We start from the raw sequence: 19,101 nt of genomic DNA, 5'->3' as shown, positions 1-19,101 counted from the left end.
ATTAAGTATTTTGGTACTGTACAGTATCAGAACCTATACTCCCAAAGAGCGTATGGTCTAGTTGAAGTGACAGAGTATGCAGTAGTAGTGAAGAAATGCATTAGAAGACCAAGATTGGCTGCAAGTGACAGAAAATTCAAAATAACAGTGACTTAAACAAGATACAAGTTTCTTTCTCCTGTAACAATGCAAGAAGGTGGACAGGGGCTTGTGTAGTGTTCTGTAGCGTCAGGAAACTAAGTTTCTGTTATCACGTTACTTCATAATCCGTGGCTGCTTCAGCTTCAGTCATCACGTCTGCATTCCAACACCCAAGAAGGGGAAAAACGGAGACTAGAGAACACATCAACTTTCATTAAGGATGCTTTCCAGCACTTGTGCACACCACTTTTACTTGTATCACTTTGGCCTGCTGTTTCTTAGCTGCAAAGGAGGCTTGAAAGTGAATTCTTTATTTTGGGCAGCCATGTACCCAATTGAAATTGGAGGCTTCTGTTACCAAGAAAGAAGAGGAGAAAGGATACTGGGAGATAGGGAGCTGGCCCTGTGGTGTAGAGGTTAAATCCAACATGCTCTGCTTTGGTGGCCTGGGTTTGCAAGTTCGAATCCCGGGCACAGACTTAGACCACTGTCAAGCCATGCTTTGGTGGCAACCCACGTAGAAAATAGAGGAATATTGACACAGATGTTAGCTCAGGGCTAATCTTCCTCAAGCAAAAAAAGAGGAAGATTGGCAATAGATGTTAGCTCAGAGTGAATTTTCCTCACCCAAAACAAAAAAGATACTGGGAGATAACTGGCTGCCTCTGACGTTGAGTGGTCAGAGTGTTACAAGTGCCAGGATTCTGGAATATCAGAAAAACCAAATAAGACATTTTATGGAGGGAAGGAATAGGTCACCAGTGTCAGATGACACTGAAAGGGCAAGGAGAACAGGACAGATAAAGCAAAATTTGAGAAGAGTCAGTGTAGCAATGAGGGATGCTGGGGGTTAAGACGACCTCAGGAGACAAGAGCAGGAGGGGATCACACATTTGACTACTTTTAAATGTTCCTTTGCTTTCCAGTTTGGAGATTGTGCCTTCACGTTTTTGATTTAGGGGAAGTGGCACCAGCAGATACTAAGCTTTAGGTGACTTTCAGCTTTTCCTGCACCATTAGAAGTGCTTTGGCAGGTCCTCAACAGACCCTTCCTGAGGGAGGAAGGAAGGAGAGGCTGCTCTAGGGAAAATGAGGCAGTGAAACAAAAAGGCACTTCTGCCTACTCCCCAATCTAAAAACAGTAGCTTAGGTAAGAAGTCATTTTAAATTAACACCAGAATATTTTTATCTAAAAGTATTTTTATCATTTTTTTGTTGTTAAAATAATTTGCTTTTTAAAATTTTGAGAATGAGTCAGTTAGCTGATTATTCATGAGATTGGCTAGATGAAATAAAGCATATTAGAAAGCACTGAATGAAGATATTTCTGGAAAAAGTTATGGTGGATACTGACAAGTGGTCTCCTTCTCTAAGGAACTAATTGTTAGATGTTCCACTATGAAATAATACTTCAATTAACAAACTTTCTGGGACAAAGCTCTTTTTATCACAGTTGGCATGTACTCAAAGGGTGCTTTGTGTTCAGAGCACCCATCTTCTTTGGAAAAAGAGACTTTAATGTTACCAGCTTAAATAGCTTGAGGCAGCATAGGGAGGTAGTTAAGTGGATCCTTGAGTCAGTTCTGCCTGGATTCAGATCCCAGCTCTGTCACACGCTACCTGTGTGTCCATGGACAAATTATGTAATCGCTCTGTCCCTGAGTTTTCTCATCTGTAAAGATAACAGTGCCTCATAGGGTTTCGAGAATTGCATGTAACGTATATGAAGAATGTTGGCCCATAATGAACATTTTAAAAAGTATTAGCTATGAAACTTAAAGGAGTGAATGAGGCCATTGTCTGGCTTAGGGAAAAGCCTCATGCTTTTAGTCTGGTCAGATGAAGATGAGATACTTCCTGCCTGAGTCCCACGGGGAGAAAGGGAATGCCCTGCTTGGGGGAAGTGGTCGTTGGGGTCTACTTCCGGAACACATATGTGTGTCTGACTCGGTTTTAGGTAATCAAGTTGCCAACAGTGACCTGTGACACTGGAATAATTCCTGTTAGTTCAGAGCACTTTTGTTATTAATTAATAACAAATGTTGTTATTAACGTAGAACACTTTTGTTATTAAATAGAGTTTTCTGCAGGCTAGTTCAACTGTGTCTCTAGTTGACAGATTCCACAAAAATACCAAAGAGATCCAGCTAGAATTCAAATGAGTCAGATAAAATATGAGAAAATCAGAGAGCAACTAAGTAAATGTTAGAGAAAACAGGAGAGCTAATGAGAAAAATATTAGAGCTAATGGGAAAAAAAGATTCCAATAAAATGTTGTAAGAGATCACTGAAAGAGAGCTCTTGCTGCTAGTTGTAAAATAAGGTTTTCAGCTTCCTCACATTAAGGATCACTTTGACTCTTTTGTCCCCTTGTGGCCACTGATTTTGAAATATTATGCCTAAAAAATAAACTGCAATAATTAAATATTGACTTGTTGGTCAGTTAAAAAGACTTGTTGGTCTTCTTTTAATTTTAATTCCTAGGGCCACTTAGAACTAATGAACAGTAAGAGATAACCAGAATTGCAGTTTTGCTTTACTATAATTAAATATAGCTTTGCTAGGGCAGGCCCAGTGGTACACCAGTTAAGTTCACATGTTCTACCTCGGCGGCCTGGGGTTTGCCAGTTCAGATCCCAGGTATGGACCTAGCACTGCTTGGGAAGCCATGCTGTGGCAGGTGTCCCACATATAAAGTAGGGGACGATGGGCACGGATGTTAGCTCAGGGCCAGTCTTCCTCAGCAAAAAGAGGAGGATTGGTGGCAGATGTTAGCTCAGGGCTAATCTTCCTCAAAAAAAAAAAAAAATTAGCTTTGTTGAGTGCCTGCCACATGATAGGGCCCATACTAGGTGCTATAAATAAGTTATCTTATTTAATATGTACCCAATTCTAAGATATATGTTATTATCCCTATTTTACAAACCAAAACAAAACTACAGTGTTAGTAATTTCACCAAAATTAGTGTGAGACAGGGTTAAGATTCAAGTGTACAGCTTTGCTACAAATAAATGTATGATTTCTGTTGGGATCTTTGAAATGGTGATCATTTTTGAAAATTCTTCTTTACTACTTTTTACACCCTTGGATGTCTCAGGCTCTTAGAAACAACCAGCTCCTCAAATCCCATGATTGTTGCCTTTCAGGATAATGTATACCCATAATATCATAGGGCTCAGTTTTATCAGGGAAATTGAAGACATGATAGGCAAACAAGTCATGTTTCCTACTCAGAGAATAGATTTTGTAGGCGAAGAGTTGAAACAAGTGAATGAGATTCTTAAATTATGAATTAACCTTTACTGTTCTTCATTACCATGTGATAATCAGGAGTTGAGTATGTAATATAGTCAGTAATATATTCTTGTTAATTGTGTTTTATTTCTGACACTTAATATTCTAGAAAAAGGTACATGAATTATGTTAATCTGTTTTAATATCTTTATGGCCTTATGAGGTTGGAAATATTCAGGTACTATCATTTTTTTTTAAAAGAATGTGTATTATGTCGTTGGATGTCATGTTATGTAAATGTAAATTAGGTTAAGATAGTTGATAATGTCATTCAGACTGTTTACGTCTTTACTAATTTTTTTGTCTCTCAACAGAAGGATGTTGTGGATTTTCTGTCTCCATTTAATTCTGTCAATTTTTGCTTCATGTATTGGAGGCTTTGTTATTAGTCACATATACGTTTATGATTGTTAGTCTTCCTTTGCGTTAACTCTTTTACCTTTATGAAATGTACTTCTTTGTCTCCGGTCGTGATGTTTCTCTGATATTACTGTAGCCACTCGAGAATTCCTATGCTTACTGTTTACATGATATATCTTTTTTCATACTTTAATTTTCAAAGTATCTGTGTTTTCATACTTAAAGTGTATTGCTTGGGTCTTGCTTTTTTATCCAGTCTGACAATCTGCCTTTTAATTGGGGTTTTTAGTCCATTTACATTTAATATAATTATTGATATGGTGGATGTAAGGTTTACTATTTTGTTATTTGTTTTCTGGTTTTTTGTTCCTTTAGTCCCACCACCACTTTTCTTTGTCTTTTGTGTCATGTGTCGATGACTTTTTGTCTTTTCATCAGATTTCAATAATTAGGGATCATTATTTCTTCAAATATTTTTCTGCCCCATTCTTTATCTCCTCTTCTTCTGGGACTGAAATTACATGTATGTTAGATATTTTGATATTGTTCCACAGATCACTGAGATTCTATTCTTTTTTTAAATCTTTTTTTTTTCTCTCTCATCTTTAGACTGGAACTGCAATGTGCAAATCCAGTGACTTTTTTATTTCAGATATTGTATTTTTCTGTTCTAGAATTTACATTTTTTTAATGGATTTTATTCCTCTGCTGAGATTTTCTATTTTTGAAATTCATTACAAGCTTGAGCATAGTTATAATAGCTGCTTTAAATCCTCCTCATCTATTAATTAACATCTGGACCATCTCAGAGTCAGTTACCCTGATTATGTTATCTCATCTCATAGGTCATGTTTTTCTGTTTCTTCATGGTCTAGTAATTTTGGATTGTGTTCTGGACATTTTGAATGATCCATTGTAGAGGCTCTGGATTCTGTTATATTTTCTCAGAGTACTGATTTTTGTTTATTTGTTTTATCAGGCAGATAACTGGGCTAAACTCAAGTTCAAACTTTGTCTCCTCTGTAGTAGACAGCAGCTAAAATCTCTGTTCAGGTGGGTTTTTTTGTTTTTTTTGGGTTTTTTTGAGGAATATTGGCTCTGAGCTAATATCCGTGCCCATCTTCCTCTACTTTATATGTGGGACGCCCGCCACAGCATGGCTTGATAAGCGGTGTGTAGGTCTGCACCAGGATCCGAACTGGCAAACCCTGGGCTGCCGAAGTGGAGTGTGCAAACTTGACCACTATGTCACCAGGCTGGTCCTCTGTTTAGTTTTTTATCTTTAATTGGGCTGCTTGGAGTCTGCCTCACATATGTATAGATGAAGGGTCAGCCAGAGCTTTGGGCTCAGTTTTTATCCAGAATTTAGGACTTTCCCCTTGTGTCTCTCTCTCTTTTCTGAGATTTTCCCCTGATTTTCTAACTGCTGTAGTTGCACCAAACTCTGTTTTCTGGTTTTTCAAGCCCATTGGACTTCAATCTGACTTTTATCCATCATTGAGTAATACCACCCTGTGCTTCCCCTCAGACGGAAACCTGTAAGAACAGAAAACTTACCCGATGCCATTTTCTTCTCCTAAGTGTCAAGTCTCATTCAGTTTCTGCCTGCTTTGGTTGTTCTCCATTGACTTTATAATTTAAGAGTTTATAGTTTTTATTCCAGGAATGGTTGGCCCAATAGAATCTACTCTGACATTTCCAAAAGCAGAACCTCCTTGTCACCTTTTCTTAATCTGGTGTTGAGAACTCTATGTCTATTTTGGTCCTAACCTATGTTTCTATCTTACTTTCTTTCATTACCCTCTGTTTTACAGTGTTTTAGCTAAGATAATCTATTTTCTCATACCTTAGAAAATTTTATATGTGTCTGCCTTGTAGCTTTGCTCACATTGCTCCCTTCAACTCATAATATATCCCACACTTTCCTTCTGCTGAAATCTTTACTAGTTTTCAAGTCGCAGCATAAAATCTATCTGCCTTCTCCAATAAGGTTTTCCTAATCAATTTTGCCCATCCTGACTTCATATGGCTTTACTGTCTATACCACTCATTGGACATTGAATCATATACTGCCTTGTACTATCACTTTTGTTGTAGTCACTCAACTGAAAATATGGTGCATCTTTTCAACCTAACTAGATTGTACTCTCCTTGAGGCCAGGAACCTTAAATTTTTATTTTGTTTTATTCCTGCAAGCTCTAACTCAATCTTCAGTTCAGTAAATATTCTGTATAATAAATTTTTGAATGAATGAATCATCCAATATTAATATTCATGTAAAGTGCTTAGAACATGATCAGGCACATAGAAAAGACTAATAAGTGTTATCTGTTATTGTTATTTGAAATCTGTGTAGCAATCTCTGAATGTTCCTCTCACTCCACCCTTTGACTCATATCTGTTCTTAGCTCAAAGACTTGTGGAGTCTTAGAACTGGAAAATATTTACGGTCGTCTGATAAAGTCACTTTGTTCTAGTGAATCACTGGGCTTGAGCAGATTCAAGGCTATCTGGTCTATCTCCCTGTAACAGTGGTTCTCAACCTAGGGGACTGTAGACAGCCCCCAATCCCAAAGAATTATTTGTTCCAAATTGTCCATAGTGCTAAAGGTTGGGAAATCCTGTGCTGTAGGTAACCCTCAGCTTTTTATTCAACTTTCATTAAAAGGGACTCACCTGCTTCCCTGGTTAACGTGTTCTGTTGTCACAGAAAGTTCTTAGTACTAGATCTATTCTTTATTTGGTATTTTTTTCTCTTTATTTATATTTTCCCTGTTTTGAGAAGAAAATTTAAGTAGTTAAAATACGTGGGAAAAATAAGTTTTGGAGAACAACTTTCCTCACATACGTACCCTTTGAAATTGTTTGAGAGAAATTGTAAACATTAATTTGGAGAGCACTTATTACAAAGGTAGCAGAGGCTTATCAATGTCTTAGGAATAGTAGTTGTTTCACAGCAGCTCTTTTAGTTTTATGTGTAGTGCTCCCTGATGACTCTCAGGGCAGAGAAGGGGTTAAATGAAAGAAGAAGTTGGTTGCTTGTCACCAACTGGAGTGGGAGAAAGGGACAGAACACAGCTCTCATTCTGCCTTCTTCTCTGGCTGCTTTGCTCCCTCATTCTTCCTTATCTCCCTGCCCTGTTTCCAAGGCTGGAAGTATATGCAGTGATGACTGCTGCTGGTTGAACATTGTCAGGAACAAAGGTCTAGGGAGAGGTCAGTGCAGTTCTTCCTCCAGCAAGAGATACCAGAGCTGTGATCCACTTTTCAAAGTTGCCTAAAAGAAAGTGCAAATATCCCAGTCTGCAGTTTGGAAGAAAATCCCAGGTGTAGAGGCTGCTTTTTCATGAATTTGTAGATGATCTTTTTTTTTCCCCCCACCAGTTCTGTTCCTGTCTCTCAGCGGCAGTCACATGATGATGTCTTGCCCCAGAAGCCATTTTTATTCTTGGGTAGCGTTTGCACTCTAAAAGTGGTTCTTTTCTGAAAGACTAAGATCTTCAAGGTTCAAGGTCACAATTAACTTTATTCCCGATTTCTGTGTTATACGAGTAAATACAAGTGTCTGACTTAAATTTTACTTATGTCTAGCCTGTCTTGCCATTCTTTTTAGCAAGAAAAGATTAAGGACTAACTGACTCTAACTTTTCTGCTTGTTTTTACAGTATATTTAAGATCTTTCTTTGACTAGTCAATAAATTGTAATATTTCTAGCTTTTTCTCAAATCACGTTTCTGAGCTTCTTAAACATTTCTCTTCTTTCTGTTGGACCTAATAAAATTCTCTCTACGACCTTTCAGATGCAAAAAAGAATTCCATTGCAGAAACATATCCTGAATACCACGTTGAGTTCTAAACCCCCGACAGGAGGGTCAGAGTTGTGAATGTTCCGTAGGGCAATCGGTGCATCAGTGTGTGAACCTATGGGGTGATCAGCAGCACCATGAAAGCAGAGAGTGAGAACCTTCAGTGGCCTTGATTGATTGGATAAGTAAACAGAGAAAAACAGAATGGATTTGAATCAACATGAATATAGATTGAGTAAATCAAAGAGAACCTGTGCAGACACAAGTTGGGATTTTGTTTGAGGATAGGAACAAATACAAATCTGGGGTTATGGCTGACTGAAAGTTAAATGAGAGTGAAATATTTTAAATGCAGAATGACTTTTTAGAGCTAGCACGGTGCTACAATTACCGTTGCTACTAACAGCTAACAGTCGTGTACTTACTATGAGCCAACACTGCCCTAGCCCTTTACATGTGATCGTTGACCCGGGAGTGGCAAACAGGATCACACAGGGAGTGTTCCTCCTCTAGGTCACCTGAACACCAAGCAGTAGCCTAGAGGGGCCCATCCTGCCAGCGCGGGTGCCAGGCTCCTTGCAGCTCTGCCTGTGGCAGTGTTTTCACGTCAGGTAAAATTCCAGTCTCCATGTTTGCTGAGCCTTGAGAGAACAAGAGCTATTTCTTAGGATAGGAATAGATATTTATTAATGTTACAAATACAATAGGTAGAGGACATTTTTTTTTTATTTGAGGCAAAACATTTAAGTTTGACTTGTATTTAGAATTGTTTTAATAACACTTATTGGAGGCCTATACATATGCATAGAAGTTGTAAAAATTCTGCACTTGGCAGGAAAATTTAATATCATGTCAACATATGGTTTTCTGATTTGAACCCACATGTTGAATTTAGAGAACTGGAAAGGTATTTTTAGTGCATTTAGATGAAATTGTCAGACTTTCTCATGTCTTTGGAACAGATTTTTAAAAAATCTTTTAGTGCTCTAAAAGAGCGCTACTAAGATGATTTTAATATTATATTGTGAGCAAGAATCGTGTGTAAAAATAACAAAAATTCCTTTCCTGGTTTTTAGATGTGTGGTTTTTAACAACAGAGGAATGGCGGGGGAGAATCTCTTGGTAAGTAAACTTAATGACAATAGCTTAATTTTTTAAAAAATTGTTTCTAGTTTTATAACGAAAAGTACATTTTTTTATTTAAAATAACTCTTATTATGTAAACAACACAAATTCATTGTTGAAAAATACAGATGAGGGAAAAAAAGGAAATGTACAAGACCCATAATTACACAACCAGGGAAATCCCCTTAGTCCATGTTCATCTGATCTTATATGCAAATAAAATATATGTAATATATTTATATTTTTATAAAAATTGAGGTTAACATCAATAGATATTTATCTGTATCCCTTCTAATGCAAAGCACCTTTTCTTTAAAAATTAACTAGTAGAAAACAAATTAACCAGTGTATTGATACTTTTTTTTCACTTAAGAAATTTAGTTTTGCCGTGAAACAGATTGACTATGTCTTCTATACCTATTTGCCAGCCAAAGTTTACATAGAGGAAATATTATTTAAATCAGCTTTTCTCTCTTTCTCTAGCCGCTAAAGTTTTTGCTAGGATAGAAATTCGTCCACCTCTTAGAAAATCATTACTCTATCTGATGGTAAACTTATGAGTTGGAATGAGAACTATTATTACACTCGCTGAAATTTTGTTGAAGCTTTTAAACTTTTAGTTCCTCACCATTTCAACAAGTCAAAGGCAATTCCACTAGAATTGCAAGAAACTTTATTTTTGAGTCATTGATGGAGACTATTAAGGCTATGATTAAATCATGCTGGAAATAAAAATTTACAATCCTGTCACCAATGTTGGTGCTTTATGAGAACTTCGTAATAAAAAGGGCGCTTGCGTTTTGCTTTACAGTGACTTAGGCCCTGCAGGGAATCGAGATCACTATGATTTTAAAAGCTAAAGTTATAAGGTGTTGACAGTCTCATTCAAGTGCCTCATAATAATAGTTTGATGTGGAGGGTCCCATTCCCTTATTTAGTCCAGCCTTTAGGAATCTTATGGACAGAGGGGAGGTACTCTAAAGGGGAAGCTTGAATTTGTCACCAAACAAATTGTTTTTGAGCAGCTCTTGTCTGCTGTCTATCCTTCTACGTGCTTCCAGAACCCAAAGATGGGGAAGACATGGTCTGAGGCTCTCAGGAAAAATAACAGCTGCAAAGTAAATTCTGTTAGGTCCCATAAAGTGAGGGACAAAGATCTGTTCATTCAGCAAAGCCATGTTCTATGCTCTCAACAGGGTAGCTTGCCTTGTACTCCTGTACCAGAGAGTAGGGTGAGGGGTGTACACGTTGTTAGACACAACCCTAACCCTTAGGAGCTTTAACTTAAGTTGTAGGAGAGCGTCAGATACATAAAAATACGTGCAATACAGTGCTACGTATAACCGTAGGAAGACTTTTTAAGGCTCCAGAGCATAAAGGGAAGGAGTAACTAACTGCCTTGGGGAGGTGGGAGAACACTGTAGTGGAGGCGAATCTGAGTTGGATCTTGAAGGCAGTGGTATTGGACCAGGAGGGGGCATAGAGAAGCTTTCTCAGCAGAAAGAGCAAGGTATTAAAGAGCACGGAATAGCAAGTACCTACTTGTGGAGGGATAATGATGATGATAATTCTACTTAATATCTGTTGAGTCCTTAGAAACTATCAGTTATATCTTTTCATACTTAACATTTCAGCAGTAGAAACAACCCCGTGATTTAGTTAAGCATAGCTACCATCATCCCCATTTTGCAAAAGAAGAAAATGAGGCACAAATAGGTTAAGAACTTGCTCTAGCCAAGAAATTCGGAGCCAAGATTCAGACCCAGGTAGTCTGACTATGTGCTTATGTTCTTGTACCCTCTCATGATTCAGGAAGTGACAGAAATTCTTCTAGAAGGGGTAGGACCAGATTGTGAAGAATCGTGTAGAATCCCCAGGACCTAGTATTGAACCAGTGACATTTTTCTTTAATTTCAGCTTTATTGAGGTATAATTGACATATAAAATAATTTGATCCTGGTCATGTTTTAGAAAGAGGACCATGGCAGCGGTGTATAGAAAAGAGCTGGAGGGGAAGGAGGCTGGAGGCTGGAGACCTGTTAGAAGGCAGTTACTGTAGACCTACCCAAAGTTTGAAAGCAGATGCAGGGGGGCTGAGGAGGAGAGAACAAAGATGAGGGGTATTCATGGGGCAGAAAGAATAGTATTAATTGTATTGTGGGAAGCGAAGAGAAGGGAGTCGAGGTTAACATTTCTAACTTTGCTAACTTGTAGAAGGCTAATATGGTAAAAGGTGATACTTGCTGAAATAGGAAATTTAGAAGAATTTACAATATTTTGGTGTAATAAAAATAGCAAATTCAGTTTTAGATCTTTAGGGTGCTTTTAGATCATCCAGGTGGAAATTTCTAGTAAACAGGTGGATCTGCTAGACTGGCCCTCAGGAGAGATGTGCAGGCTAGAGAAAGAAATGGATTGTCAGTGCTCAAGTGGTACTTGGAGCTCAGGAATGGTTGAGATTGCTTAGAGAGAGTTAGAGGTAAGGGGAGAGGTCAGTAGATAGAATCTTAGAAAACAACAAATAGGAAGGACAGAAAAAGAGGAAGAGGAAGCTTGAACAACCTTCTACCCTTACCATTTAAAGTTGATCAGAAATTTACTTTGAAAGAATGCAGCAACCCAGTAATTTTCGCCATAAACTTTTTTTTTTTTTTAAAGATGGCACCTGAGCTAACAACTGTTGCCAATCTTCTTTTTTTGTATATTGCTTTTTCTTCCCAAATCCCCGCAGTACTTAGTTGTATATCTTAGTTGTGGGTCCTTCTAGTTGTGGCATGCGGGATGCTGCCTCAGCATGGCCTGACGAGCAGTGCCATGTCCACGCCCAGGATCCGAATCGGTGAAACCCTGGGCCACTGAAGCAGAACCTGCAAGCTTAACCACTCAGCCGCGGGGCAGCCCCTAGCCATAACCTTTAATTGGATTTTTGAAAAATCTCCAAGCACTCTTTGAGTTCTTACAAAGGGATAGCATATAGATACACTTTTTTATTATTATTATTTTAAAGAATTCACTGAGTTCTAAGGGCATGAGAGTAGCTTGGTCTCTGGAGCCTTTCCAGTGCCCTGCATTGAATTCTGATGAACTAGTACTTCCAGAAAATATCTGTATCATAAAGACTAATGTGATCTAATTTAACAAAGAATAAGAATGTAAAATGGCCAAAATGTAATTATAATTATATCCTTTTAGAACAACTGCTTTAAAAAATAAATTTAAGGGAGCAAATTAATTATAATTTAATATATGCTTCTCAAAAATGAGATGCCAATGTTGATTATTAAAGTTACCTGTGATGTTTAGATCCCTTGATAACCCTTCTTTCTGCCCTAGAGCTATGAACAATTATCGTATTGGACTAGAGGAACTCTCTGTTTATTTATACCTCACTTTGTTCCAGGATTTAATGTAGCTCAGAACCAGAGTAAGTAAAACCTTAGGTAGGCATAAAAAAGAACAAAAGATGGATCAGCAAAGATCATATAGGAAGGAACTGCCTCTAACTGAAATGAACCTAAAAGAGCTAGCAAACGTGAAATGGGATTTAGGGTGAGCAGTTCTCCTAGGAGTGGAAGAAATGCAAAAGTAAAAGGTTTGCTGAAATATGTTGGTGATAGACTTAGAATTTATACAGATTACTATGGCTCCTGCGAAGCAGAATAAGAAAGTAGAGATTTCCCACCACTATGTTGTCCTCATTTCCACTTAGTCATTGCAGGATTGAAAGCCAAAAACCCTTGCTCACCAAGAAATGAGAAGCCTGCAGTTGCACCCCCTGGGGCTGTCAGCTGTAGGAGACAGATAGTCCTGGTCTCAGCAGACTGATCCTCAGGGTTCTTGGAGCCCTCAGAGTAGGTGGTACCTTTTTTTCTCTCTGCAGATTGGTTTCAAGGATAAGAATCCAGGAATGCAAGTTACCCACAAACTCCCTAATATTAATGATTACTTTGTGAACTGTCGTGTTTCCAGCTTAGTTTAGGAATGATGATTTATAAAGAACTCAGCCAAAATTGAGTTTATTGAAATTTACATGGAGGTCCCTTTCCTTTTGGTTATAGAGTCTTACACACTTCTGTGTCCGTGGGCCCAAAAAGAAAACCCTCCTAGCCATTTTGGAAAATGGTCTGGCAGTTTCTCAATACATTAAGCATTGAGTTACCAGTAATCCAGTAATTCTGTTCCTAGGTATATACCCAAGAGCAATGAAAATATACGTTCACACAATAACTTATACACAAATATTTATAGCAGCATTATTGGTAATAACCAAAAAATAGAAAGAATCCAGACATGCATGAATGGACAAATGGATAAATAGAATGTGGTATATCCATATCATGGAATATTATTCAGCATTAAAAAAGAAAGGGAAGGGCTGGCCCAGTGGCTTAGTGGTTAAGTTCATGCCCTCAGTTTGGTGGCCCAGGTTTGCAGGTTCAGATCCCAGGCATGGACCTACACATCGCTCATCAAGCCATGCTGTGATGGCATCCCACATATGAAATAGAGGAAGATTGGCACAAATGTTAGCTCAAAGCCAATCTTCCTCACCAAAAATAAATAAATATAAATAAATAAAAAAGAAATGGAGTACTGATACGTGCTACAACATGGATAAACCTTGAAAACGTTATGCTAAGTGAAAAAAAGCCAGTCACAAAATATTACATGTTGTATGATTCCATTTGTATGAAATATTCAAAATAGGCAAATCTATGGAGACAGAAAGAAAGAAGATTCGTGGTTGCCTAGGGCTGGCGGAGGGAGGATGACTGCTGATGGTAGGCAGTTTCTTTGTGGGGTGATGAAAATGTCCCAAAATTGTGGTGGTGGTTGCACAACTCTGAATATACCTAAAATCATTGAACTGTACGTTTTAAATGGGTGAATGGTATGGTATGCGAATCACGTCTCATAAAGCTGTTAAAAAGAAAAGCCTCCTTCAGGAACTTTCCAGTTCAAGTTAGAGCCGGTTCAGCAGGTAAAGGAGGGCCCACAGGGTGAGCGAAGCAGAAGTTACTTTAAAGCAGTGTTGCTCCAAGTGTGGTTTGTGGACCAGCTTCCACATCTCCAAATCTTAGATAGCGGTCGCTGACAAGATGCAGGGGTGTGACAGAATGTGAACCAGCTTCAGTTCCAAGCACCCTGTTGAGGTGAGCAGATCTATTTTTTTTCTCGTAGCAATACTCTCTTGGTGAGAGAAGCAGCATGCTGATTCGTATTTCGACACCAGCCCCTTATCTCTCCCTGGACTCGCACTTTGATTAGCTCTGCCTCCGAGATCCTCTAATCCTAAAACCCTCATTCGGTAGTTGAGGATTCCTCTGGAGGAGTAGGGTGCCTGGCCTGAGGTCATAAAGCTGATTAGTGGTCTCAGGGCAGACACTCCGACTCTCCAGCCGAATGTCTTAACCTTTCAGCACTGGCTTTAAGTCAAGTCAGCCTGAAAATCGGGGGGTAGAGATAAGGAGTGGTTTCAAAGAGAGGGTTCTTGCCTCAACCTCAGATTCTTTGGTGCTTAATTAAGGACATAGATCTAGAGAAATCTGCTCTTGTTTCCTACTGAGCTTTTTCACCTTAGCTTTTCCATGGAAGCTAATGGAGTAGGAGGGATGTAGGGCTCTTTCCCTTCAGGGGCCCTGTTTCCTTCAGGAGGCGTTCAGAAGGGATTAAGGACCTCCCTTATGGTCTGAGAGAGGACGAGCATCTAGGGCAGGCTCAGCCTGGGCACAATTCCGCTGTCAAACTTGTGCCTTCAGGCCTCCCCTTTTCCACACCCAATACCTTCCTATTCAACAACCCGTGTCTCCCACCCAGGTGACCCTTTCCTACTTGCTCCAAAAAATAACCTCTCCCACCTCCATGTCCGCCCATCAGAACAACCCAGGAAGGTTGATCTCAGCCAGATGTTAATTTGAATGTGCTGAATCCTTTAGAATTTTCTCCTAACGTTGATAGGTCCAGTTCAGTAATATCAACTGCTATAAGTGGTGAGTACACTGAGGATTGTACAGTTCTCTATATTTAAACAATTTTCAAATAAAAGGAAAAGAATGTTTAAATAATTAAAGAATTTTAGGATGATAATAACAATGATTTAATAGCTAGCTACCATTTATTGAATATCTCGTATGTACCAGGCAATCCTATAAGGAATGAGTTGCTTGGCAGTACTTCCCCCTGCAGTGCAAGGAATCCCCAAAGAACTAGATTTCTCTGGCCCCAAGTCACTCTAGATAGGTTTTATCATTCTTGTCACTGCAGCCTCCTCCTGTCTTGGCTCAGCTCTCACCCTGTTTCTTTATTCTCTTTAAGCAGTTGGTTCTCAACCCTGGCTGCACATTAGAATCCTCTAGGAAGCTTTAAAAAATGCTGATCCCTGGACCCAATCCCCCAAAGATTCTGATTCATTTGGTTTTGAGTGGAGTCCAGGGTCTGTAATCTGTCTTAACACACTCTGGTGAGTCTAATGTGCAGGTGGGGCTGAAAACCACGTGAGGTGATGAGTAGTGCTGGATGTGGCAGCTCCCTTAGGACCCTGGCCCAGGTGAGCTATCTCTGGCCTCAAACCCAGGCAGAGGAGAGCATGAGACTTGCTTCTTAGGAGCCTAGCTGAGGATAACTCCTGTCTGCCTGGCTGACCTGCTCTAAGCCACTAACAAAACTGTGCTCATTTATTGGCGTAGCTTGTGTAACATGACTGCATAAGCATGTACCATCACCATCTAAAATACTAGTGCGAGCCTGGCACATAGGCCATCTTGGCCTCAGCATTGGCCAGGATATTTCCTGGGACCCTTTGCTTTGTGATTGGTTACTTTAAATAATTAACAAAGTTCCAGAATTAGAGACTTGGTCATTTTATATGTCTATCAATGACTGGGTGAAATGATTATTCATTAAAGTGCTGGTTTCATTTATGCACACATACTTTCGTTTTCTCTGGCTCCTTATTTCACAGACTCTTCTTCCGAAAATAGATCGATTTCCCTAAGAATTATTTGAGGAGCTTACTAGGTACTGGACTGGGGGTGGCTAGAATGAGACAAAACAACAATAACAGCAAAAACACACTGTAGGGATCAGTGAAAAAGCATAATTAGTCCTCTTATAAAAGGATTATTTCTTTCGGGGGGCCTACATCCACACAAGAATCACAGAGTACATTTAAGCAGCATCTCATCAAGTATTTAAGTACAGATCATTAAATATTTGAGATGAAATATTCTAAACTCTTGCTGATTATCAGGTATTACAATAAAGTAGATGTGAAATTTAAATAATTCTTTTTTTCTTGATAGAAAACTAAAATCTTTTTACTAGATAGCCCAGTTCAGTATCAGATATGTGGTAGGCAGTCCTAGCACTGAGACAAGGGTCCTGGGTTATGGCTTCTACTGCAGATTGGCAAATTAATCTGCTCCCAGAATAGCTAGGGAGTCAGGCTACCTGATCAACAGGGAGAATTTTAATTTGTTTATAGACAAAAAAAATTTTTTAATGAAATTTGCATTTTCAAACAAATAACTTATAAACGAGGACAAGAAAATTCTCTTTCAGGTTGGGGAGAAATCAGTTTGTCTACTTTTTGGAAGCTGACTAAGAAGGGTAAATTAGATGCAGTCCATAGATAAATATAAAATATATGCTTTATTCTTTTCCCATCTATTATGTATGAATAATTAAGAATTATTTTTACTTCATTATTCTCTGTAATGATTTTTTAAAAACTAACCCTAACAGCCATTAAACAAATTACTGTTGTTTCTGTCTCATCATAGTTACAGTTGAGCAATTTAAACAATCTTGGTTTGTAATTATTATCAAATTATTCTATCTAACTTATAAAATATTTATGCCCAAACATCTGCTGGAAGGTTATCTATCTTTTAGATTTTCTGCATTTTTCCAAAATACCTTTCCCATCTTCGTCTCCCTCTAAAAGGCGTTTTCACTGGCCCGCGGAATCCCGTCAGATCCTCCTTCACCTGTTTTCTCTTTATGTGTGGCTTACTCCACCTCTGTTCTGGAAGCGTGGAAAAAGACAGGAATTACTGCAATAAGATAGTTGCTGGTTGCATTAGTAGCCCTAGCAACTGAGAATTAATCAACATTTTTTGTCTGAAAAGCTGCTAGTTATACCTTTAGATCTGAAGAAAGTTTCTGCCAGGCCAACAGATTCAGTGTATTGCTCCCTTAGGTGTCTTTGCTGTGTGTCCTAGGTGAATCCTTTCTCTAATGGGACTCAAGTCCTGTGAAGAAAGAAGGCCTATAATGTTTCCTGTTGGAGCCCATCAGGTTGCCAGAGGTTGTGTGATAGAACCACATAGCTTTGCACATCACAAGTTACTAATCAGGTCTTCTCATTTTCAGTCTTGTGTGTTTCAGTTCAATTTGATAAGTATTTATTGACAGTCAGAGATGAGTAAGATAGTAACAGAGATTCACCTAGAGAGTAAAGTCAGGCAGCAGGCTGGCCAGGACAATTAGGCGTAGAGGTCCTGGAGAACAGAGACCAAGGCTTACCTTTTTTTTTTTTTTCCTGAGGAAGATTAGCCCTGAGCTAACATCTGCCACCAATCCTCCTCCTTTTGCTGAGGAAGACTGGCCCTGAGTGAACATCTGTACCTGTCTTCCTCTACTTTTGTATGTGGGAAGCCTACCACAGCATGGTTTGACAAGCAGTGCCATGTTCACACCCGGGATCCGAACCGGCGATCCCTGGGCCACTGAACTAACTACTGCGCCACCAGGCTGGCCCCAAGTCTTACCTTTCGTCTGACATTTTTTGAAGGCCTGATTTTGACAGGCAGAGTTGACAGTGAAGGACATTTGACAGATGATGTTCCCCAGTGGCAAGGATATTAAGAGGCCCAGAAGACAAGAGAAGAGCAGTGTCCCATTGGCCTGAATCTATACACGTGGAGAAATAATAAAATACAGAACTGGAAAGGTTGCTTGGCATATTGTGGAGGGCTTTGAACACTTGGCAGAGGAATTTGTACTTAATTCAGTCAGCAATGGAAAGCTAATGAAGCCTTTTAAGCAGAAAGACTGTCGTGATTAGAGCTGGAAGTGTTCTTTAGGAAGATTAATCTGACAGTGAGTGGGAGGTATGACTATGAATGGTTATAAGGAAAGGCTAGGAGTTAACCAGATTAACAGGTTATTGTGGCTGTCCATGTGAGAGGTAAAAAGGCCTGGTTGTGAGGGAGTTGATACCTTACCTCTTGGCACTTCCTGTTCCCACACACGCCTACCTGATGATGTCTAGTGGCAAGCACCTGCATCTGTTTGCCGGGGGCCTTCTCTAGCCACTGGAACCTGCTGGACCTGTGCTCAGGGCAGACCAGAAATGCCAGGGAGTAATGTCCTTCAGGAACAGCCTTCAGTCAATGGCTGAAGGGAACTCGTGGATCAATAACCCAGCTCCCTTGCCACTTGGCTGGGATAATTTTGAGTCACGTTCAGCACAGTCTCCCAAAGTGGCCCAACGCAATTGATTCCCAGTCGCCCACAGCCGCAAACTGCTTGATAAGATGCACTTTGTTGACTTCCTGCCCTTCCTGACTCACTTCACCACTCTCATACTGGCGCTTCTTGGTATCACCTTCCAAGCGAACTCCTTGCAGTCACATCCTTGCCCTTCCAATCTAAGGTACCAGGCCTTTACTACAATGGAAAGAAGGCGTTTCCTGGGTTTCTTGCACGAGATACTGAGGAGGAAGAAGCTACAGGACTTGGCAGTGGATTGGCTATGAGGTTAAGGGAGAGAGAGAAGGCACTATCACCTACACCTACTAGGGAAATATAGGTGTCATTTATAGAAAAATGGGAAGTTCGGAGCAGCGTTAGGAGTTTTCATGAAGAGAAAATGATTTACTTGGGCATTTTGAGTTTGAAGTACTGACAGAATGTTACAGTGGCGGATTACATTAACGGTACAGTGAAGCTGCCTGCTAGAACTTGGAAATTTGGATCTGGAGCTCAAGGTGAAGGTAACAGTGGAGATGTTATTTAGTGTGTGCATAGAGGTTGTTGATGAAGCTGTGGAGGTGGATAAGACCTTCAGGAATTGGATATTGACCAGAGAAGCAGATGCAGGCCTAAGACAAAACTTCTGGTAATGAATACCCACATTTGGGGTTGTGGGCAGAGTGACAGGAGCTGGGCAGGAAACGGAAAGCCAGAAGCAGGAGGAGAACAGGCTGAAAAGACTCTAGATTTTCTGAGTTTCAGCATTCTGGCAACTTTGATCCACACCAGTATTTACAGTTTTTATCGTAATGTAATCCATTTAGATAAAAACGTTTAAGGAAAAATCAGTTCCTATATCTTAAGGTACCAGATATTGATTTATTTGCTGAATCCCT

General features: G+C 39.4%; 1 protein-coding gene across 3 annotated transcripts in view; it reads left to right on the top strand.

The window, feature by feature from the left end:
- The window catches only part of ABHD3 (abhydrolase domain containing 3, phospholipase), a 36,517-nt gene that overhangs the window by 5,819 nt on the left and 11,597 nt on the right, over window positions 1-19,101 (top strand). For all 3 annotated transcript variants that reach the window (XR_006890151.1, XM_046671946.1, XM_046671947.1), the window contains exon 4: window positions 8,680-8,725. Coding sequence is in view for 2 of the 3 variants with exons in the window: in XM_046671946.1 (XP_046527902.1) it covers window positions 8,680-8,725 (46 nt within the window). In the remaining variant the exon portion in view is untranslated. The remainder of the gene's footprint in view (window positions 1-8,679; window positions 8,726-19,101) is intronic.

The sequence above is a fragment of the Equus quagga genome, chromosome 9 (assembly GCF_021613505.1).
Source record: "Equus quagga isolate Etosha38 chromosome 9, UCLA_HA_Equagga_1.0, whole genome shotgun sequence".
Taxonomy (NCBI): domain Eukaryota; kingdom Metazoa; phylum Chordata; class Mammalia; order Perissodactyla; family Equidae; genus Equus; species Equus quagga.
The sequence above is the reverse complement of the archived record's forward strand: the minus strand, read 5'-3'. Positions and strand labels throughout refer to the sequence as shown.